Source organism: Pogona vitticeps, chromosome 14 (assembly GCF_051106095.1).
Source record: "Pogona vitticeps strain Pit_001003342236 chromosome 14, PviZW2.1, whole genome shotgun sequence".
In the NCBI taxonomy this organism is placed as follows: domain Eukaryota; kingdom Metazoa; phylum Chordata; class Lepidosauria; order Squamata; family Agamidae; genus Pogona; species Pogona vitticeps.
In genome coordinates, this window is record NC_135796.1 from 19,219,023 (window position 1) to 19,240,767 (window position 21,745).

General features: G+C 53.0%; 2 protein-coding genes across 7 annotated transcripts in view; one reads left to right on the plus strand and one right to left on the minus strand.

Annotated features, from left to right (window-relative positions):
- MYO1H (myosin IH) overlaps positions 1 to 14,030 on the plus strand; it is a 34,707-nt gene extending 20,677 nt beyond the window's left edge. For all 5 annotated transcript variants that reach the window (XM_078381827.1, XM_078381826.1, XM_072983198.2 and 2 more), the window contains exons 14-31: positions 281 to 372; positions 881 to 975; positions 1,609 to 1,655; positions 2,098 to 2,178; positions 2,430 to 2,535; positions 3,008 to 3,125; positions 3,530 to 3,643; positions 4,012 to 4,088; positions 4,869 to 4,937; positions 5,965 to 6,049; positions 6,192 to 6,351; positions 6,967 to 7,050; positions 7,602 to 7,695; positions 8,277 to 8,332; positions 8,498 to 8,633; positions 9,064 to 9,134; positions 9,465 to 9,662; positions 10,220 to 14,030. In XM_078381827.1, coding sequence (XP_078237953.1) covers positions 281 to 372; positions 881 to 975; positions 1,609 to 1,655; positions 2,098 to 2,178; positions 2,430 to 2,535; positions 3,008 to 3,125; positions 3,530 to 3,643; positions 4,012 to 4,088; positions 4,869 to 4,937; positions 5,965 to 6,049; positions 6,192 to 6,351; positions 6,967 to 7,050; positions 7,602 to 7,695; positions 8,277 to 8,332; positions 8,498 to 8,633; positions 9,064 to 9,134; positions 9,465 to 9,662; positions 10,220 to 10,243 — 1,707 coding nt within the window. In that variant the 3' untranslated portion in view covers positions 10,244 to 14,030. The remainder of the gene's footprint in view (positions 1 to 280; positions 373 to 880; positions 976 to 1,608; positions 1,656 to 2,097; positions 2,179 to 2,429; positions 2,536 to 3,007; positions 3,126 to 3,529; positions 3,644 to 4,011; positions 4,089 to 4,868; positions 4,938 to 5,964; positions 6,050 to 6,191; positions 6,352 to 6,966; positions 7,051 to 7,601; positions 7,696 to 8,276; positions 8,333 to 8,497; positions 8,634 to 9,063; positions 9,135 to 9,464; positions 9,663 to 10,219) is intronic.
- KCTD10 (potassium channel tetramerization domain containing 10) lies at positions 11,482 to 21,490 on the minus strand. Of its 2 annotated transcripts, none has more exons than XM_072983215.2 (7): positions 21,331 to 21,490; positions 17,927 to 18,140; positions 16,895 to 17,064; positions 16,402 to 16,488; positions 16,172 to 16,224; positions 15,749 to 15,944; positions 11,482 to 15,423 (listed from the first exon to the last, which is right to left on the minus strand). In XM_072983215.2, the coding sequence occupies exons 1-7, from the start codon at positions 21,331 to 21,333 to the stop codon at positions 15,205 to 15,207; spliced, it is 942 nt and encodes a 313-aa protein (XP_072839316.1). In that variant the 5' UTR covers positions 21,334 to 21,490; the 3' UTR covers positions 11,482 to 15,204. The 2 variants fall into 2 exon arrangements, with proteins under 2 accessions (XP_072839316.1, XP_072839315.1); XM_072983214.2 differs by having other exon boundaries at positions 16,402 to 16,491.
- Between the last annotated feature and the right edge of the window lie 255 nt (positions 21,491 to 21,745).

Here is a 21,745-nt window from a genome sequence, read left to right on the forward strand (position 1 = left end):
AAGTGATACATTACAGACAGCCCCTCGTTAAATGAGAGAATCTCCTAAATGCTGACAACATTTGATTTGTCACAACAGGAAGGAGCCTTTCACAGCTCCTGGAATTTTGGCTGCTTTGTGTTTCTTATTTTTGGTTGATTCTCAAGAGGAAAGCACCAGTTTCGTTTGCAGGACTGGTTCCTCGGATGCCACACTGCGAGAGAATCGTGTCCCCAAAACGCTAGCATTATCGCTGCCTGGCCAGTTCCCTGTTTCTGTCTGTTTTTGGTTGGTTTTAAAGGATGAAGAGTGTTTGCGACCGGGCGAGGCGACCGACTTGAGTTTCCTGGAAAAGTTGGAGGAGAAAGTAGGAAACCATGCGCACTTCCTGACGTATGCACTTCTGCTCTGTAACCTTTCCCTAGAGGAGACAGGCCTCCTGCTCAAGTTTCCCTGGCCCCTGGGTCAGCCCCCTTGCTTAGGGGTGGGGTGGGCTTTCAGTGTCCCACTGGGGACCCGCTGGGGACACCAAGAACTTAAAAAAGTGTCTGCTTCCACTACAGTTCCCAGAACTGTACGTTTCCCAGGCTCTGGGCCTATACTTTCCCAGATGTAAGACCCTCGTGTTCACAGGGGATTGGTTCCAAGCCCCCCCCCCCCAATGGATAAGCTATTTTGAGAGTGAATGCTATATATATTATGGTCTCTGACTCCATTTAATGACCAGTTCTGGTACATTTATTATTATATTGTTGAGAAGTGAATCAGTGGATACTGATCCTGCGGATAAGGGGGGTCCTACCCTATTTGACCCTGACAGAATAGGAAATGTATGCAGCTATTCCCAGGGGACTAAAGTCAGCCATTCCCCCTGCCCCTTTCCTTCTGTTTTCCTTTCCAGTCGAAAGCTTGCAGACCAGAAGACTCGGAAGTCCATTGACTGGATGGATTTTCGGCTCCTGCACTACGCCGGCGAGGTCACCTACTGCACCGTAGGTGAGAGGCGGCCGGTTCCTCCCTTCTGGAAATGGGAGGCTTTGGATCCTCTCCAAATTCTAGGGGCTGAACCAGCGGAGTGCAATCCAAGCCAGATTTCCTTCCGCTTCCATTTCCCCGTGATGGCTGAGTCGGAGGGAAGCTGGATGGGGAGGCTCCTTCCAAACAAGGAGCCAGTCCGGTCTGAGCCATTTCAGATAACCCGTCGTTACAAGGAAGGATTCCTCGAGTGCAAAAAAACACAGCACAAGTATTTTTTTCCAATACCTCCAGTAATTTGCAAATGGGTTTATTCTGTTTGATGTTTGGTCTCCAGGATATAGCTCTGTGTCTGGAAGAGAGAAGGTCAAACCGAGAGCCAAACGGTGCTTTCCAGAGAGCCCCTCATTAGGAGAGGAAATTCCTCGGCTGCTGAAAGCATTTCGTTTTCACAGCAGGAGCTTCTCCTGCCTCCGGTCACTTGCAAATTAACGTCAGTGACAGATTACCTATCTAAGTCTCCGCTGAAAAAGCCTTTCAAGAGAGTCCCTTGGCTTTTTTTATGTGCTTTTCCCTTCCATTTAGAGTGTTTTCTTTTTAAAAAAATCTCCTACTGGCTTCCTTTAATTTTCTTCCCTTCCTTCTCCCCTCCAGGATTTCTGGAGAAAAATAACGACCTACTCTATCGGAACCTTAAAGAGGTAAAAGGAACCTGTAATGTGGATGGACCCTGACTTCGGTCCTGGCTTAAATTGGAGTGGGCAAAAACAGGCTCTTTTAAGTAGAAATGGAGAAATGCACACTCGCTCACATATAGACTTTAAGTTCAGACCTATTTCTGAAGTTTTTTTATTTCGTGTTTTCAGACAGTGGATCCATGAATCCTTCGATGCCTGATCCTGTGGATGCGGGGGGGGGGGGGGGGTTCCTGCTGTATTTCATCGCGCCCATCTTTGCTTTCTGGTTTTAGTTGCAGCCCCCCCCCCGGCAAAGATTCTCTCTTGTTAGCTAGGCGATGGCAAACCTCTCCGCAGATTCTAAGGCTTGTGGGGTGTCACCGAAGTGTCTGGGGCGGGGTGGGTCAGGGGGCCCAGAGTGGCTTGGGCCTGTTCGGCAACGTCGCCTTGTCCTGCTTCTTTCCAGGTGCTGTGCAAGTCCAAAAACGGCATCCTCAGGGAATGCTTCCAACTGTCGGAGCTGGACAACCGAAGAAGGCCTGAGACCGTGAGTCCTGCCACCCCCCCCTGCCTCCCACCCCCCCAGGATGTGAGTGGATCCCTCCGGCCAGTTCTGTGGAGAAGAGTTCTCCGGGAGGGGGGCTTCCCGTGGCCTAGCTGAGGATCCAGATTTCAATGGGAAAAAAAGATTTTATTATTATTATTTTGAGTCCCGGGCGTCTGGAAGGGCAACGAGGCTGCGCCAAAGCCCCGATTCCTTCTGTGAAGGTGTTAAGCCGTCGTTGCCGTCCTGCGCAGGTGGCGACGCAATTCAAAAGCAGCCTGGCGAGTCTCATCGAGATCCTGATGTTGAAGGAGCCGTCCTACATCAGGTGCATTAAACCCAACGATGACAAAGCGCCCGGTAAGTGGAACATCCCTGTTGCAAAACTCCAGATTCAAAGAAGGGGGTGGGTGTGTTTTTCGGTAGTACAGAATGGCTTTCCGCAGCAGCGTCTCCAAGATGACGGGTACCCTATTGAAAAAAGAAAATACCCTAAAAGTTTTGTTCCAAGGAAGAATGGTGTTCTGTCCCGCCCAGATTTAAAGTTTGGATCCGAGTGGGCTTTCTTTCTGCAGGCGAGGGCTGAGGTTAAGATTGACCTTGTCTCTTTTTGCAACTGACCATCAGGCGATCAGTGCAGGATTTCCACTGCAAGCCTGGTGGTGTTTTTCAAAGGGGGGTGTGCGATTGGACACTAGGAAGGTGGGTTGTGGAAGAAGGTATGGGGGGAAGAGGGGGGAAGTGGCTCAGACGCCCTCTCTTCCAGCTTTCTTCCAGACCGTAGAGCCCCAATCCTGACCCTTATTTCCTGCGGGGCTTCTGCCTCCCACAGACAGGTTCGACGATTCCCTCATAAGGCACCAGGTGAAATACCTGGGGCTCATGGAGCACCTGCGCGTGAGGCGCGCCGGCTTCGCTTACCGTCGGAAGTACGAGCACTTTCTCAAGAGGTGAGGTTGGCATCCTTTCGCGCCTGGGGCATCCTCTGGTTTTGCAGAGACGGTGAATCCGATCCGGGTTTGAATCCGAACTTTATACGATTGATTCAAGGTTTTGCCTGAGGCTTGGAGTAACCTAGATAGTTCCTCTAAAGCATAAACCAAAACCTGGGGTGGATTTCCATAACTTCTGGTTCAGCAGGGCAGCGAGGGGATTTTGTGAGTCGTTAGCCATATATTCTAAAGACTCTCAGGTCAAGAGCAGCTTTGAATGTGGTCTGTTGGAGAACAGTTTGGGGAGAAGGTTCTCCTCCCGATTTCCTGCCCGTTCTCAGGGTTCCAAACCCTGTTTCCTTTGATCTTCTTCCGGCTGCGCTTTCTCTTGCGCGTTGGTTTCCAGTTGTGTCTTTCCTCAGGTACAAGTCCTTGTGTCCGGAGACCTGGCCCCACTGGCGAGGCACAGCGGCCAAGGGCGTGCAGCTGCTGATCAAGCACATCGGCTACCAGCCTGAAGAGTATAAAATGGGGAAGTAAGGACCGGGCGGGTTCGTTTTCCTTTTCTCTCGTATCTCGCTTTGCTCACCGTTTGAGCCCAAAGCGGCTAACAACGCCACTGATCACATAAGCGCAGCCATTCCGAAGAGCAGGAACCGTTAGAAATAACCAGTGTGATGAATAAACAAACACATGAGAAGATATCAAATGGCAATACAATGGGCAATAGTTATTGATTATTGATTGATTTCATTTATACCCTGCTTTTCTCCGTTAGGGAATCCCACATGGCTTATAATATACCTAGAAAAACAGGTTCAGCCAAAACTCAGGATAATTTTTTAACGTACTTTTTGGATACTTTGAAATAATGTGATTTTTTTAAATTTATTGTCTTGCTCAGAACCAAGTTATTCATTCGTTTCCCGAGGACGCTGTTTGCTACAGAAGATGCCTTTGAATACAGAAAACATCGGCTTGGTATGTGTTTTGACTTCCAGATCCCAGAATGTCATTTTCTGTAGTGGGGGGCTGGGGGTGGGGGGAGAAAGGTAGCGAACCTTTTTTTCAATCTGAGAGTCAGACTTGGTCACAGGGGCAATAGGAACTGCCTTTAAGCACCCTTTAAATGGATTTAGATCTTATTGTTCACACAACACAAGGGCGAAGTCCATTTATATATGGGTTGCAAAGCAAGGTGTGTCTGGGGGGGTTGTTTTTTTTTTCCAAACATCTTGCTTCTAAAAATTGACTTGATTCAATGCAGTTTTGAGGAAATGAGTCTTATTTCAGCCGTGTCGATGCCAAAACCGGTTTTAAATCCCCAGAAATAAAACCGACGAACATTCAGTGCCTGAGAAGGCAGCTATGGGTTTCAATGCCACGTGCCTTGAACCTGATTTTTAAAAAACGGCTGAACAGAAATCAATTTAAATTGCCCATGGGGACCCCTGCTTCAGGCTTTGGAGAAGTTTGGGGTTGGGGGGGAAGCTGCATTGAGTTAGTGGGCTGCCCCAGGGGAGAAGGAGGGGGTCCAAAAAAAGGCCGGCTTAGTATGAGCTTAAAGTCCTTGATGGCAGCCACTCAGCCTTACAAGGGACCTCGCCCTGGATTTGACAAGGGCAGCCCAGGATGATGGGAGGTGTAGTCCAACACACCTGAAGAGGGAGCAGGATGGAGTTGAAGAGTCCCAATGGGGACTTCCTGTCCCCCCCCGGTCCTCTTTATATTCAAGGAGACGTGTTTCTTTTGCTGTTTCAGTTGCCAGAATCCAAGCCAAATACAAGGGATGCCTAGGGAAGCGAGAGTTTCAGAAGATGAGACAGGCAGGTAAGGACGCCACGGCAGAGAAGCCTAACGCCCTAGACATTTGGGTGTCGTCAAAGGGAAGCCGTCGCCTGCGGGGCGGTCTCCGTTCATGTCTGTTTTTTGAATAATATAGTTATGAGTGAATGGAACTCTAGCCTGATGGTTACGGTCAGGTTGTATTATTTTTATAGCCAAAGTTATATTACAAATATAAATTAAAATTTGTGCAAAAAGGCGAGATTGAGAAATGTACGCCCGGGCTCTTTTCAGCCCTCTTAATCCGTTTGTGTTTCTCTCTTATTTCCAAGAGAAATACTGGATTATTAATTTTTCCCCCTCGGTTGGGTCAGGCGGCCACGCTTGGGGCTCTGGCGCCCTCTGCTGCTCATGGTGTGCCATGATTCACACTTTAAGATAATGGTGTCTTTGGATAACGAAGACCGAAACAAAAAAGAACAGGAAGACAGAAATAAAAACGCATGTATGGTGTCACCTTAAAAGGCTAGCCATTTTTATTTCAGCATGAGCATTTGTGGATCTGCGTCCCTTTCGAAGAGAAAGGTGGGGTAAAAATATATTCAATAAATAAATTGAATAATAAATGAAAACTTGCTTCCTGGGACATACAGAGCGTGATCGTTATGTTGCAGGTTTATGTACAAAGTGCACAGTACATCCGTCTCATAGGGTGGCCCAGAAGCGACTCTCCGTGAAATTTTAGGGCGCCCTGGGACTGTGTCGTTTGCCCCCAAGGCCACCCAGGCTGGCTCTACTCCCAGGAAGCGCAGCGTGTGTGTGTGTGGGAATCGAACTCCCAACCTTTGTGCTCCCTGAAGCCCTGAGTTCTCCGGCTCGCTTAAACTCCTTTTGGGAGAGGCTGGCTATTTTAGGGGAGAACCTTGGTACCCCTGGGATATCTTCCTTTTGAAATGTGATCCCACTGCAAAAAAAAAAGAGAACAGGAGTGGAGGGGACTCCGTGGCAGGCGGTTGTGCTCCTTTCTCCCGTGTCGCTCCCAGTCTCCAACCGCCGAGAACCTGTCTTCCAGCCATCAAACTTGAGTCCTGCTGGCGGGGGGTCCTGGCACGCAAGCTGGCCAAGAAGAGGAGGTGGGCGGCTCAGACCATCCAGAAGTAAGTGCCCGACCTGGCTTTGCTTTCCTTGTTTGGCTCCTCTTTCCAGCGGCTGCCTCAGCCAAGACGGGAGGGAGGGTCGCGCCACCTCGATATCCGCAGATCTGTCGATCCTGAAACCACGGCCGTTTTCCTTCTGCAGGTACATCAAGGGCTTCATCCACCGGAAGCAACCTCTGAACCCCGAGAACAAGGACTATGTGAGGCTCGTGCAGTACACCTACCTCCTGAAACTCAGGGACCACCTTCCCAAGAACGTCCTTGATAAAAGCTGGCTCCAGCCTCCGGAGATACTGGAACAGGTGTGGGCCTGGAGTCAGAGCAGCTCTGTAGAACCTCCATCTTCAGGAGCAGTCTACCTCCAGAGGCCACAGCAGGAGATGAGTGGGCTTCTCTGAGGCGCCTGGGAGTCTCTGGTTGGGGTGGGACCTCTGTGTAGGTTGGCCTATATACCCATATGACCACATGTAAGAGGTCTTTATTTTGGAGGTAGCCCTACAACTATGTTCCTTAGAGATCCGGTCGCATGCCCCTCTGTTTGAAAGCTTGTCTCTTAAGGTTTTCAGAGCATAAGCAAAGTGCTAGCGTCTCCTTCTATTGCTGCTTGTTTTGTTTCTGTTGTATTTGAGGAGTTGCTGCTGATTTTAAACATTTGGAATGTGTCGTTTTAATTACGTGTTTTTCAGTACAGTAGGAAACCCCCCCTTAGCCATGGTATCCGCTGATTCACGTATCCACTGTCTGGAAATATTAAAAGAAAAATCCCCCAAATATATATTTCTAATAGTGAAGTTGCCGGAACTGGCCAGTAGAGGGAGTGAGAGACCATGCCATGCCTGGGGATTGGGGGGCGGGGGAAGAATTCTGGCGCTTAGCCCCCTTTCCAGGTTCAAATTCATCCTCTTTTTCCTGCGCAGACCTCTGTGCTCTTGAAGGCAATCTGCATGAAGAATCTAGTCCGGAAGTATTGCCGAGGCATCACGGCGGAGAAGAAAGCACAGGTGATGTCACATCCTCCCCCCCCCTCCCGCTTTTCAGCCCTCTGGGCTTGCACCAGTTCTGGCCGTCTTTTGCAGCCAGAGTCAGTCCTCCTTCTCTTTTGCGGGGTCAGCCGCCTGATCCCGACAGGGACCCCAATGCACCCCAAATATACCCTGGACCGGCTCCGAGGGGCACAGGGTTCAAATCCATCGAGGCCCCTGGATTTCTCTCCTGCAAGGAAGACGGTTTGACTTGCTGACGGATCTCTGGTGGCCGGGGTTTCTTAGGGAAAAGCCAGACCAGCTCAATGTGGTATAAATTAAAAAAAAAGATTAAAACATGGCCTCTCGCAGTGTCTTTGAGGGAAACAGATTATGTCGTGCAAACCCTCGTTCCCAAGAAAACACGGGCATGCTAAAGCGGTGGGCCTGCTCAGTGGTTTCAATCTTCTTTGAGCCAGACGTTTTGAGTTCAAATCCCCCGTCTGCCTCCTTGAGCGACGTCGCCTCCTGGCCGGCTCTTTAAACCAGCCTTTCCTTGGTCCCTTCTCTGCTTTTCCATTCTGAAACAGATGGAGCAAAAAGTATTGGCCAGCACGCTCTTCCGAGGGAAGAAGGCTGGCTACCCAGAGAGCGTGAAGGAGCCCTTCGCTGACACCAGGCTCAGTGAGTCCTTTGGAAACACAGAGAGGGGAGAGATTTGAACTCGGGGCTGGGGGGAGGGCTGCTGATGGGGTTGGGTGGCCTGTAGGTGCGTCGACCCCCATGGCGGTTCGGATGTGGTCCTTCCACTTCACCTTGAAGCCACATCTTGTCTGTGTGGCCCACGCAGGCTGGGGGATTCAGGAGACAGAGATGCTGAAAAGTCAGTTTTTCCACACTCTGCCCTCCATGAAGAGTTGCCTCCGGCCAACCTTGTTATGACTTCAGCCCCAGGCAAACCAGATGGATTTCCAAGTTTCGCCCTGCAGATGCTGAAAACTGTTGATAAGCGAAGCTGGCGATCCCGGTCCTGTGGAGACAGGGATCCTCCTGTCTTTTGCCTGGCATTTGCCTGGTTTCTCTCAATGGTCCGGCCAGGTCTGCGGAAGGGCAGACTGGAGAGCTGGCTCAGACAAAAGGATGCCAAGACCCCCGGAAAGATCTCTTGCCTTGGGGTCGATCCTTGGTGTGAGCCTGTTGGCCAGCTTTGCCTCTTTCCTGCCAGGAAAAAAACCCGCAGCTGCCATTTCTTGCTCTGTCCCCAGGTGAGAGCGAGCTGAGCCCAAAACTTATGCAGATGATCCGCCACGAAAGAGTCAAGGTAAGGAGGAGGGAAGGTCGGGGTGGCCTCAGGGCACCCCAAATGGCTCACATGGTCCTCTGCTGTCTAGAGAGAGAGAGAGAGATGTCTATACAGAATATATAATTCTTAGAAAGATCCTGTTCGTTGGGAGCAGAGTCAAAGAGTCTCTTGTTGGTCTTTTAGTATGTCACCCCGGTGGTGAAGTACGACCGGAACGGCTTCAAACCCAGGGAGAGGCTCCTGGTTCTGACCCGCGTGGCCGCTTACGTGGTGGAGGTGGCCAAGATCAAGCAAAAGATGGAGTATGCAGCCCTCAAAGGTGACGTTTGCTGCCAGCGGCGGTTCTGTCCTCCCCCTCGAAGTGGACTCCCGGGCTGCTTCTGTCCTTCCCTAGGATCCCGTCAGCCTTGCTGAGGATCCATTAGGTGTTGCAGAGACGTCATTCGGGCAGACCTTGGTGCCCGAACTAAGTGTACTTGTGGCAGAAGCCCAGGCTTCCCTTCCGAGGGCTGGTCCGAAGACAGAATCAGGCAGTTCTTGAACTCACGAGCCCCTAACGAAGACCTTCTTTCAATCATGGGCTAATGGTGGGTTTAGAGAACCGGGCAGAGCTTTTCCAGAGGATGGGTCTGAACATTGAAAGGGGTTTGGTGTCTGGCTTTGGCCCAAAGAGAAGTCCCGCCTTGTATTTTGCTTTTCCTTCTAGTCAGTGGCTTCACTTCATTTTTCTTTTTCTTTCCCTTGCCAAGGCATCTCCACCAGCAGCCTGAGTGACGGGATTGTGGTCATCCATGTTGGAGAAGACAATAAGCAAGAGAAGGTAAGCGAGGTTGCCCCCGTTGTGCGTGTGCGCACAAAGCAGAATGGACTTTGGAGAGGAGCCTCCAGGAGGCCTGCTTTTAAAACGAAGCCAATGGACCTTCAGCTACAGCGAGGGGCTCCCTCCCGAGACGCTTTAAGGACCAGCCAGTGTTGCTGAGCAGAAGCTTTGGGGAACGGAGGGCTGGGGTTCCCCCCCCCCCAAATCTTCTGCTTTGTGCCCATATCAAACTGGTGGTTCTTTCAGGGCCCATAAAACTCTCCTTTTTTTTCTTTTTGTCATAAGCTGTGCCTTCCAACTTCCCCCCCTCACCCCCGTTTTTGCTCCCAGGGAGACGCCATTCTACAGTGTGAGCACGTGTTTGAGACCGTCACGAAACTCTGCCTGTTTGCCAACAAGCAGGACTCCGTGGCCGTGGTGGAAGGAAGCCTCCAGTTCCAGATTAGTCCAGGGAAGGAAGGAACTCTGGTTTTCACCACCGGCCAAGAGCCTCAGGTCTACAAAGCCAAAAACGGCGAACTGACCGTGGTAAGAAGTCGCGTCTTGTCCTGCTCACAATTGTGTGTGTGTGTGTGTGTGTGCTTTGTTTAAACGGGGAAACAAACTTCCTGGGGGCGGTTCCGTTCTCTGTTAAAAGCCACAGTATGGAGGCAGGCAGCGGAGAGCTGTTAATTAGACCCGCGTTTTAATTTTGTTCGTCAAACCATATGCATTAGCCAGCACTCCCTCTGATCCGGTAGGAATGGTTTTCAGAGCTTGTTGCCCCCCCCCAAACACACATACACAAGATCCCCTTCCAAATTAATCCTCCTGTGTAAACCTCCAAATCGAAATCAACACAAAACGTGCTAAACTCGAATTTAATCGGTTGTGTCGTTTTTCATCGTGGGATCGGGCTCTTGGCTGGATGAGAACAACTCACAATTCCCTAGCCATCCTCTGGACAGGGGACACGGGGCGTTGGATGTCCAGAAAAAAGTAACTTTTCCACACTCTGCACACCATTTTGGGGGGGGGGGAAACAAGAAGGGAACTGGACAAAGGAACACCTTCGTAAATGGCTTTCCTGTTTTTAAATCCCAAAGGTGTCCCCTACGATAAAGGCCTGATGGGAACATGGGTGCAAGCTTCGCCTGCGGTCGCCTCTCCTTGGACACGAAACGCTTCCCTCCGGCAGCCCGGAGGAATAAAGTTGCCCTTGGCGATTGTCCAGAGATTTGACCCGTAAAAAAGGGACATCCTGTCGCTGTCGGGACTCCTCCTGCAGTTGAAGTCTATCTGCATTTTAAGTCTTCCCGTAAAAAGAGGGAGAAAAAGCAATGCTGGCAGAGAAAAATGTTTTACCTGTGAATAAGAGGAATCCCATGGCTGCCTGTGTAAACACCCCAGTAAGTGTATTTTTGGGACACGTCGCTTTTAGTCCGAGAGGGGAACAACTGAAGTCTCCTGAACAGCTCCGGACCTCTCTTTTTAACAGAGAAAAAAAGGAATCAGGGTGGAAGAGATGGGGATTTCCCTCCAGGACTGAGCAAACAAGGGCAGAAAGCGTTCCGTGTTCCGCTTCATACGGATGGGGAGAAATCCCCTTTTCTCAAACCGCCTGGACAGGATCCCAGGCAGGACGCGAACGCTCCCTGTGGCTATGACGGCACTGTTCGAGGGTCCCCATTCTGGGGGTCAGCTGGCGTGCGCCTGGGGCAGAACCTTTTTCTGCTCTTGGCAGTGCACTTCCACTTTCCTCTCTGCGTACGGGGCCATGGGACGGATTGGGTGGATGAAACATTAAAGGTGACGAGAACGCCGGCTTCTGCCAGTCTTGCGTCTTTAACGGAGCGAGGCTGTCCTCCAGGGCAACTCTGGAAAGCAGCTGTAAGGTCTGCATGCATTGGTTTTTTTGTTTTTGTTTGGATGATGATGATTTTAAAGGAACACGGTGTTGTCTGCCTGTTTAGCTGCCGCACAGGTAAACAAGCTTATGAGGAATCTGGCAAGGGGACGAGGCAGAGGCAGGGGGGCTTCCAACAGGGCTCGTGGACCCACTCCGGATTTTAGCCCGACCATTACGAGAGGTTGCCCAGGTTGCTGGACCTTGCCCTTAAAAACCAGAGCAGGCCCTTCGCGTTTCCATTAGCTCCCTACTTCCAAACTCCGTCAGTGTGTCACTGATGGCTATAACAACACGCATGGAGAGAGACTGAGGCAGGAGGCCGATGGAGATACGTGGAGGTAAGGCCTTCCACCGAATCCCTCCTCCTCTCCCAACCAGCCCTCCTCGCAGAAGTCCGCTGGGCTTGAAAAGCGGACCTCCATCACCCGAGCGAAGGGCCAGAGACGAGACAGACGTAGCCAGCGTTGCTTATTTATTTTGCATATTGTTCCAAACCGTGTAAAATACATCAACACATAAATGGACGTGGGAAACCAGCTACAGGAGGAAAAGGGAAGCCAGTACGGCACGGAATGAGCGTCCTGGCTCACCCTGCAGAGATGGAATGGGGCACCTCAAGGGTAAAGCCGGCAACAGTTACTTTCAGGAGGAGGGCACAACTCTTACATGCAATGGGGCACCTGCCTCGTTCACTTGTAAGCTGCCCCTGAAAGTGCTTTAAGCACTTGGGGGGCAGTCCATAAGCCCCCTGGTTTGTTTGTTTTTGCTTTATAGTTCTGCCTGGCTAACATTCCAACGTGAACTAGGTGGCCCTCTTGAATCTCTCAAAAAAAGCTTCCTAGCAGACAGCGGGAGAGAAGGACTAATGCCCACGGGAGCGACCTTAACTGGACCTGAGGAATCAGGTCTGGTTTTCTCCCCGTCACATCTTGTTCGGACACTACAGCACAGGTGGGCACAGTGTTGCCCTCTGGACTACAAAGCCCAGCAGCCCCGGTCAGAGGCGAGGAAGGCTGCGGGCCAAGCTCGGCACACCGGCTTCTCCTCAGTTTGCAGCCATAGGTTCAGAGTTGCCTGAACATCCCGTTATCCGGTTTACTGAGGACCCCTCACCCACGAGCAGATAGGGAATCCGGAACCAGGGAGGATTCAAAGGCGCTCTGCTGTGTTAGGCTGTGAACTGAAAAGAAAAGAAAAAGCAAAGCCGCAAGGGGCGCAAAGGGCAAGGGGATTCTGGGAGATGCCATTTGGTGTCAGGTAGGCGTGGAGTGCAAGCTTGGATTGTGGCCCCCAACGTGCAACCATGGGAATGAATTTGTCCTTGGGAGAGGAGCGAAAGGAACAAGGTCCCCCCCCCTGCCTGCACAGCTCCGGCAACCCTGACAACTTCAGCTGATTACAAGCGACCCTGGCAGCGTCCCCTTCATTCCACGCTGTGTTAAAAAATCACACCCTCCCTTCCTCGCTGGCAGAGGCAGGACCTGGCAGGATCCGTCCCTCTCCTTGCTTCTTCTCCTTCGCTGACCTCCCTCGCCCTCCTCCTCCGCCGCTGAGGAGATTAACTTTCCTTCGGTGTCTCCTCAGTTCCTGCAAACATTCGCGAGGGGCAACTCCTCCGGAAGCGCCTTTCAAAGGAAGAGGAAGCCGGCGGGGCCGCCACCCTTTCCCCTGAGCGCCGGGTGCGAAAACCGCTGCACCTTCTCGGCAGCGCGGCTGTAGGGAAGGAAGAGGCAGGCAGGGAAGATGGCGGCTGAAAAGGCGGAGACAGCTTCTTCCCGAAATCAGAGTTCCCAGAGGGGGCGGCCTAAGGGCCAAGTTTATTGCAAAAGGAGAAGGTGGTGATGGTCCCTTCAGAACTGGCTCTCTGCTCCCTTGACCCCTGGGGTCGTGCTATCCCTTTCCCTCGTGCTGAGCCCCAAAACGGGACCCCGACACCCGCCCGCTTCGTTCTTTCCTGCCCACCTCAAGACATGCCTCTCAGTGCTATCAGTAGGGAATCGTACATAAAACGTAACAAGAGGAATAAAGAAGCGAACTTACTAAACTTATCAAGAGGATTCTCAAAGTTCTGGTGAAACAGAGACATGTATCGCTCCTCCATTCACTGTTTACAATCAAGAGCAGCCGTCATGGATCAAGGCTGCCAAAATACAGAGCAGATTTTATGGCTGGTCCTCAAATATCAGAGACGGTTTTGAAAAACCGTCAAAATCAGAGACAGATTTGAACAACAAACAGCAAAGGAGAAACTCATGCAGAATAAAGCCTTCGCCAAACGCCACCAACAGGCGGCTGTCCTGTTTTGTAATTTGCCACCTGCTTTTCTGGGCATCCTTCACCCCTCTTGAGGCTCAAAAAGAGCATAAGTAAGACGTAAGAAACAATGAACGGACAATATTGTTTCCTTAAGGGAGAGGCCACTGCTAGACCGGCTTGTGAGTGGAAGGGAGGCTGCAAAACACAAAGGGAACCAGTTTACTGTGGCTTCTCAAACACAAGACACTGCAAAACCTGTTGTGTTTCTCCTTGGCAGGATCCTTACTCAGACAAACTCACTGCTGAATCTTTGGGTGACCCGGCTTTCCTGCTACACAGACCCCCCAAGCAGCCCCAACCAGATGAGGAGATGAAGCAGAGGTCCATCAGGAGATGGAGCAAAAGAGGGCCTCTCTCTCCAACCAGCGAAAGTCATATCTGGGCGCGACCCTCGCTGTTATCACAGCCCACCTCCCCCTCTTCCACACCTCATGGCTCGCCAGATGGAGGCTCTTGGTCTGCGTAGATGAATTTGGAAGAGGGAGGAGAGAAGGGGCGGTGGCGTCTCCTGCAAAAGCCCCCCCTCCCCAAATATCTCATGGGACAGGCATCTTGTCCCTTGCTTCCAAATGCCCAGAGATTCTGTCGCTGACAAGCCCCATTTGACCCGCAGAGTGGAAAAACTCATGCCGGAATAAAATCCCTACCATCTCCCAGCCAAGATTCTGCAAGTTTCAGTCCAAAAAATTAAATAAATCACCCACTGCCCTCCCAACAGGTGTGGCCTGTTGCAATGAGCAGGGAAGAGGAGGAAGCCGTAGATGGAAGGTTGCCCCTCCTAGTGCGAGATTCCCTCACCACTACCTTTCAAAAGGGGACCCACAGCCAGGCGCAGCTCCTCCATTAACCTACACCTGTGCTGTCATGGAATGGACACCCTGGCTCAGGGACAGGGGCCCTGGCCATCGAGAAGGGCAAGCCGGCTTAAAAGGAGGGGGCAAACAGGGTGACGGAGTGGACAACTTAACGATTAATTTGGGATTGGGGGGAGGAAAGGTAAGGCAACACGGTGCTAAATATTCCCCAGTAGTTTGGAAGAACTCTTTCTCTCCTACCCACTAAAAAGGGATGAGGGAATCTAGGTCTCTCCGTAGCTCCTTGTGCGTAAGCTTTACCCAGGGATTCTGGGCCAGCCCCAGCCGCCAACAGGCTCTTTATAAAAACAAGGTCTACTCAGACAGAGGCTGAGAGGAAGCCCTTTGTGTTCCCACCCCTCTTCCAACACGACCACTGAGAAACAAACACGTGACTGGAAATACAACTCGTCTCACATATGATGATGTTCCGAAGGAAACGCAACCAGCTGGTCGTGAAGGCACGCTCCTTCCTGAAGCCGGGATGCGAGCGAGGCAACGAGGGTGGCCGCCATCGTCCCCTGGGTCAGAGGTGGGGTTGGGAGAGGTCGCTCTCTGGTGGACCGGAGCTCCCCAGAACCTCTCCAGCAAGCAAGGGGACAAACCTTGGTTGCTGCAGGATTCGAGGACCTTTATGCCCAATCCCCACCCCATCCAAGAAAAGAAACTTCTCTACGCACTGAAAAACACAGGAGTTAAATATTTGCCTAGCGGGAGGAGGGCCGTTCTCTAACCCCAAGAGAGCTGGATTAGAAAGGGGCCCCTAAACAAAGACACACGACACCCCTCGAGGAGTCAGTCGGGTCTTGCCTCCCCCCCGAAGCAAGACCCTTCACTGATTTTCGTTTTTTTTAACTTCTTTTGTTAAATACCCAAAATAACCTAATTCACTTTCTTTTTTTAAAAAAGGACAGTCCGTAGACCTCACTGGAATATAAGTCAGGGGCCTGGTGGCAGGCGGGAGTGCGTCCGGACGGAGGTTTCGCAGGCGGGAGGCGGAGCCCTCCCAGCTTCACTGGTGGAGGTGAGCGCGGTCGTCGGGGCGTTTGATGTGGATCCTGCGGACCCGCTCGATGCGCTCCCGCTCTTCGTCCTCGTCCAGGTGGTGGGAGCGGCCGGCCGCCCCGCCGGTCGCTTCCAGCAGGGCGTTGTCGGGGCCTCGCCCGTCCTGGGCTTCGTAAAGCAGGATGTTCAGCGTCTCCTCGTAGATCCGGGCTTCGGGGAATTCAACCTGGGGGGTCCAAAACGAGAGGAGGTTAGGAGGGGGGGCTGCGTTTTGCCCCCTGTTCCGCTGGTGCCCTTCTGGGTCTCTTCAGGAGATGGAAGAGAACAGAATGCATATATTTTTTTAAAGTAATGCGACCTGCCCTTCTCTCTCCCCCAAAGGCTAAAAGGTGGTCCCAGCTGGGAGAATCCCATGGATCTTGTGGGTCTGATACGGGTCCCAGAGGAGCCCCTCCTGGCAGCTGAAGGTGAAGCCCAACGGTTTGCCCCCCCCCCATTCAACAGCTCTCTGCGCCGTCCCTCTGGGCACCCTTTTGGAGGAGAGGGCTCACCTTGGTCTGTTTCTTCTCGGTGGCGTAGACGATAGACGTGCAGCAGACCTCGGCGATTTTGCGCCCTTGTCCGTAGAACGACCAGCAGCAGATCTCGTCCCCAATCACGTCCTTGATGAAGAGGACGCGGCCATTGAACCGCAGAGAGAGCTTGTCAAACAGCTCGATGTTCTTCAGCATGTTGTCGTCCGAATTGCTGGGGGGGGGGGAAGAAAACCGGAAGGTGCCGGGCCGAAAAAGTCCTTTTAATCCCCTCAAAAGGCTTTTTCCTCTTTGCAAGCGACCCACAGACGCCCCTCGTGCTCCCAGATGGGGTCCATGTTACCTTCCTGGTCTCCAACCATCTGCCCCTTCTGGTCCCCCCACCCACCCTCTCCAAGCCAAATGATTCCTTTCTAGGTACACAAAGAGAAAAACCTTTACCTCGTGTAGGAGTACTTATTGTTGCTTCTGTTGTACAGCAGCTTCACGGCCGGCTGCAAGAGGAAGAGCAGAGAAGCACAGCTGAGTGTACAGGCAAGGCTTTGTCAGACAGAACGGGAGGGCTTGAAGGAACAGCGGTGCTGAAAACCGACGGGGACAGCGCAGGTAGCCCGAGAGGGCCAAGAGTCGGGGACCCACCGGGAGGAATCCGTCAAGAATGGCCTCCTCACCTTGTTCGACGTGGCGATAAGCTTTTGCTCTTCCTTGGAGGACGTGATGATGGGCACCTTGCAGAACGGCTCGTAGACCTCTTTATTCTGCTGGAACAAGAGTGCCAACAGCGCAGAGCGTCAGAGGATGAGGACCGGAGATGGGCGCGAACTGCCGGTTCGCGCCTTTGGTTTTGGCTGAACAAGCGTTTGGCGCTTCTCAGGCCCACCTCCTCCAGCACGCACCTGCTTGGATATCGTGTCTGGGAGAGGCGGGACAGAGAAGCCGGAGGTGCACCCCCGGAGGAGGCAGGGCTCTGAACGGCCAAACATCTGTTCGGCTGAGAAGCCGGCACGAACCGCCAAGCCAGAGGTTTCGGGCTCATCCCTAATGGGGGCTGAGTAAACGGCCTGCCCCTGTGTGGCCCCACACTGCTTCGGTGCCCCAATAGCAGCATGTGTGTGGGGGGGATGAAAACCTCCGCCAGGGGGGGACAGACACACACTGGCTCACCTGTAAGGCCGCCTGGCACTCATCCACCAGGCCTTGGACGAGGTAATACTTGGCCTCAGCCAGCAGCTCTTCGATTTCCCTCCGGCTCTCTGGAAGAGGGACGGCTCCATCGCGCAGGTAGTTCAGGATGGTCCCAAAATGCTTCCCGCAGCGGTCGATCAGGATCCACCCTGGGATGGGGAGATACGGAAAAAAGGGCGGAAGGAAAGACAGGAGGACGAAGCCATGAGAGGGACGGCTGGAGGGAAGGGGAGGGGAGGGGGGTCTGCCTTCTCAGCCTAAGAGGGGGGGTCGGCAGGGTGGCAAAAAAGGCTTCCATGCTTGTAAATCCAAGCAGCACACCCCGGCCCGTCTCCTCGCACTTAGAAGTGCATGAGGAGCCACTTTCCAAAGAGGCTGCATTTTTCTTGCAAGGAAAAAGGCGAAAGATAAAACTGGACCCGCTGATTGCACCGGGCGGGAAGAGGGCTCCAGAACCGAGAGGGGTTGAGCACGCCTCACATACACACACTCTCTCTCTCTCCAAAGAAGAGCTGACCGCCTCCGGCCGCCCCACCAGCCTCATGACAGCCGCTCGGGAGAGCTCGGAGATCTTGCACAAGGCAGGGGGGGGGGAGGAGGAGGGAAGGAGGCCCAAGTTTCCATAAACTAAACCAAAGGCCAGTTGATGGGCAGAAAAACAAGAATGCACTTCAGGGCTGTGGGTGAGGAGGGGGAGAGAAGCTGGAGCAGGAGGGAAGCGCGCCTCCCTTGACAAATAAGGGGAAAGCCAGCCAGGGAAGGCTCAGCGGAGAGCGGACGAGGCCTCTCGGCCATCCACCAAGCGGCTTCAAGGGGAACCAGGAGCCCCCTTTTGCCCACCGGAAAGCCAGCCCTGCGGCTTCACGGGCTGCCCAGGGGGCCCGGGGCATCTCACTCATGGACCTCCAAGGACCTCCAACCCAACAACAGCTGACCCCCGGAACGCCTTCCCTCTCCCGCCCATCTCTCCCCCCCCCCAAGTCTGGGAGGACCGACCCGCCGGCCATTCACCTTCGCTGTCGGTGAGGACCTCCATCCGGCCGCTGAACATGGCCTTGAGCATGGTGTCCTGCTTGGTCAGGGTCTGCATGGTGGTGTAGTAGAGGGCCCCGCCGATGTTCAGCTTCACGTACTTGGAGCTGGGGCTGGCGCCTTTGAAGGAGGTGGTGCGGGTCGCGGCTGCCGGGACCGCCGTGCTGACCACCGTCTCTCCAGACATCTCTTCCTGCAGGGGGAGGGACGGCAAGACAGCCCTTAAGTTGGGGGGGGGGTCTTGGCACGCCCAAGTCCCAAATCCTCCCCGGGGGCTGCTACCCCAGCATCACAAACTGACCAGCCCAAGACCGAGTCGTGCAGACCAAGCCAGACACCCACAGCCTGGAGGAGGGACTGCTCTGGACCAGAAATCCAACGACTCCCCCAGCCATGGCGGTCCATAGCCACTCGGAGGGAACGCTGCCTTTAAAAAAACCAACAACAACCACACCCATCTTCCCAAGGTGTGACTGCCTACGACACCACCTGAATGCCCCCCAAGAGGACATAATGGCGGCGGTGACGGCGGCTTTCTCCTGCTCTGTGTGTGTGGAAAGGCTGGCCTCCAAGATAGACTGCCCCTCACCATGGAAGCTCCATTGAAGCTTCTGGTAGACCCCACACTTCTCCACAAGCCATCACAGGGATGTAATTTTCTCAAACAAAATATATATATATATATAAAGCCTGCGGCAAGATTAAGCAAAAAATTCCAAACCAATGAGATAAAAACGGGGAAAAGAAACAACAGAGCCCTATAACGTGTCTAAAAATTCCAGTCGCTAAAATCTACAAGATTCCACTTCCGAGGAAAGACAAACGGACGAATCGTGCCCCTTGTTCTGGTGCTGAAACCCAGGAGCTTGGCAGCCAGAGCGCCAAAATCCGTGGCTCCCCCCCCCCCCCGTGGGCCCCCAGACGTTCCTGGACTACAATGCCCAGAAGCCTTCGCCACCAGCTGGGGCGGCGGGGATTTGGAGAGCTGCGGTCCAAGAACCGCTGGCCTCTATGAACGAGGACTGAGCCGGTCTCCTTTCTACCCCTGACGGAGAGGCCCAAAGCCCACCCCTCCGGCCACGGACCCAGCCGTCCAGAGCCACGAGATCAGACCAACGAAGGAGCTCTCCCGGGCGCCCGTCCATCCAGCCCGGAATCCGCCAACGCCTCCCCAGGGGTGACCTCCTGGCTAGCAGGTCCTCGCTCTCTTTCTCCTTTTTTAAATAATCCGGCCAAGCCAGGCTCCTGCGCTACCAGTAAGCTCGGATCAGCCGTGCCGAGACTGGAACAACTCCTGGCAGTAACAAAAGAGCTTTTTTTCCAGGGCGGGTGACCTTTCAAGCCGAGCGCTGCTTCAATTACCAGCCGGCCTCAGGAGACACAAAGGGAGTAAATTAATAATGGAAATCCAAGCCGAGCCGGGAGGAATGTTTCATCTGGAAGCTGTTATCAAGTGGGGCAGGGGGGCGGCCGCGTTTGGGCTGCCACGTTATCTCCTTGGGCCCTGCCCCAAGGCGGCCAGGCCAGCGGGGTCACGGACCGTCCAATGGGGAAGAAACGGCTCGGTTTCTAGCTCTCCCTGAGCCGAAGGTGGCGAGTTCGATTCTCCCACTGGGCCTCCTTGGCCAGGGCTGGACTCGATAACCCATCGGGTCCCCCCCCCAGCTCTGCGGGTCTATTATTCTTATTTAAGGGGCCAGCCAGACACGTTTCACAGCTGTGTTGCAGTCGGACACCGCCTTGGCTGGGCTAGCTATTTCCGGGAGGGTCGCTGAAGCACCCACCGATCCTGTTCACGGTCCAGGACACGAGACATCGACCTTTTTTGAGAACCTCCAAGGGAATTTAACAACAGAAACAAACCCAAATCTATTTAAAATTTCAAAGTAGGAGAACATGCGAATATTTTTCCCCTCCAGATTCACAGGTCTCCGTCGGTAAACAACAGACCGTCACAAAATTTATGCCATTACTAGACAGGAAACCAAGAGGTACAGAATAAAATTAAATAAAACATCCATGCCACGGCTGGCGTTTCTGCATATATTTGCTGCCTGCGTTTTTTAAGAATTCCTTTTTTTTTGGAGCAAACTGCTCCTCTGCAGTGAAACCTACAGGTGCAATCCGGGGGGGGGGAGGCAGCCCCAAAAAACACACGACAGACGAGTAACTCTGCATTTCCCTTAGCGAGTTTGCACCCTCGCACCTCCTCACGGGCAGGCAGCAGATGCAATAAATATATATATAAAAAAACACCCCACCTGGTCGGCTCCCCTTAGCAAGTCCCTCTTCCCTTATTTGCATTGTGTTACTAATTGGCTTTCCCATCATCATCACAAACCACTGGGGAAGCCTAGAAAGCAGGATCGAACCACGACCCAAAGAACCACCACCCCCATTCTTTGTGGGGGGGGGGGGAGGAGGGAGAGGACTATATCAAAATAATCAACATGGCACATAATCTTAAGAAATGGGGGTGGGGGGTGGGTGGGATCCCTTTGGGAAACTTGGTTCCCCACCAGCAAGCAGATCAAATAAAAGAAGCGCAAATAAGGGTATGTGTTAAAAGGCGAAGGCTGGCGAGACCCAGGAAACAAGGAAAACTCCCCTGGTTTGTTCTGGAGGGAGAGAAAAGTCAGAAGCGCCTCCCTTGACCTTTCTGGTCCCCCGACAGGAAAAAGGACATTTTAAAGCTTAATAAATACATAAATATGGGGGGGGGGGAGAGGAGGTCTCCCTCTTGCCTTGGGCTGGATCTCCAGCCCTTAGAAAACAAAACCCTTTGATTAAACAAAAGAAAGAAAAGAAGAATACCTCTTATAAAATAAAGTAAGGGAGAATGAGCGTACCTCATTAAATAACATTACTACATAGAACAAAATACAATAACTTTCATTAGATAAATAAATAAGATAAATATGTTCCACGCACTAAAATGAAATAAAAGGAAAGTATTGTCTTAAATGAGATCGCTGAGCAAAACAAGGTACTTCGGTAATTAAAACCATTCAATAAAGTGAAATAAACGTCTAAATCATAAGTACAGTATATGGTTAAATAATTACTAAGTAAAATCAATCAAGGGGGGGTTTTGCAGGGGGCCAATTCAGCCCTTATGCAAGCCCCCCTCCCCCTCCCCCTCCCAGCTCGGAGCCCCCTCCTGAGGGGAACCCCCCAATATTTCCCCCCTCCCCTCCCCCACCCCAGAATGAAAGAGGGGGGGAGCCTTGTGGGGGAGGAAGGGAGGGGGTCCAAACCCCTTTAAAAGGGGGGGGAGGAGAGCCTGTTGCTCCCGAGAGACCCTCCCCCTCCCCTCCCCCTCCATTGGGGGGAACCTTTCATCCCCCCTTCCCGCCCCTCCCCCTCCTTCCGGGTGTGCTCACCATGAACGGGCCCCCCCTCCACGGAGCTAGGCTTCTCCCCCCCTTCGCGCAGCCGAGACGCTCCCTGGTGCGAAGGAGGAAGGAAGGAGGAGGAGCCCAAGGCGGGGGGGGGGGGAAGAAGAAGCCGATGACGCAAGCAAGGAGGGGGCGGGGCTTCAAACCCCCCCCCAGAATTCCCCCTCCCTCCTCTTCAACCAGCCACCCCCCCTTGCTGGTGTCTCTTCGTTTTTCCCAGCAGCCTTTGCGGCCCCTCCCTCCTTGCTCCCTTTGGCCGCCGGGGGGGGGAAGAGGCGGAACCTTAGGCGGAGGGAACTCGTTTTTGTTCCTTGTTTCCGGGCGGAAGGGACGCCCTTCCGGAGAAGCCTGAGGCCGGAAGTGGTCGCTCTAGCCGCCTCCTAGGGATCTCCCTGCTCCC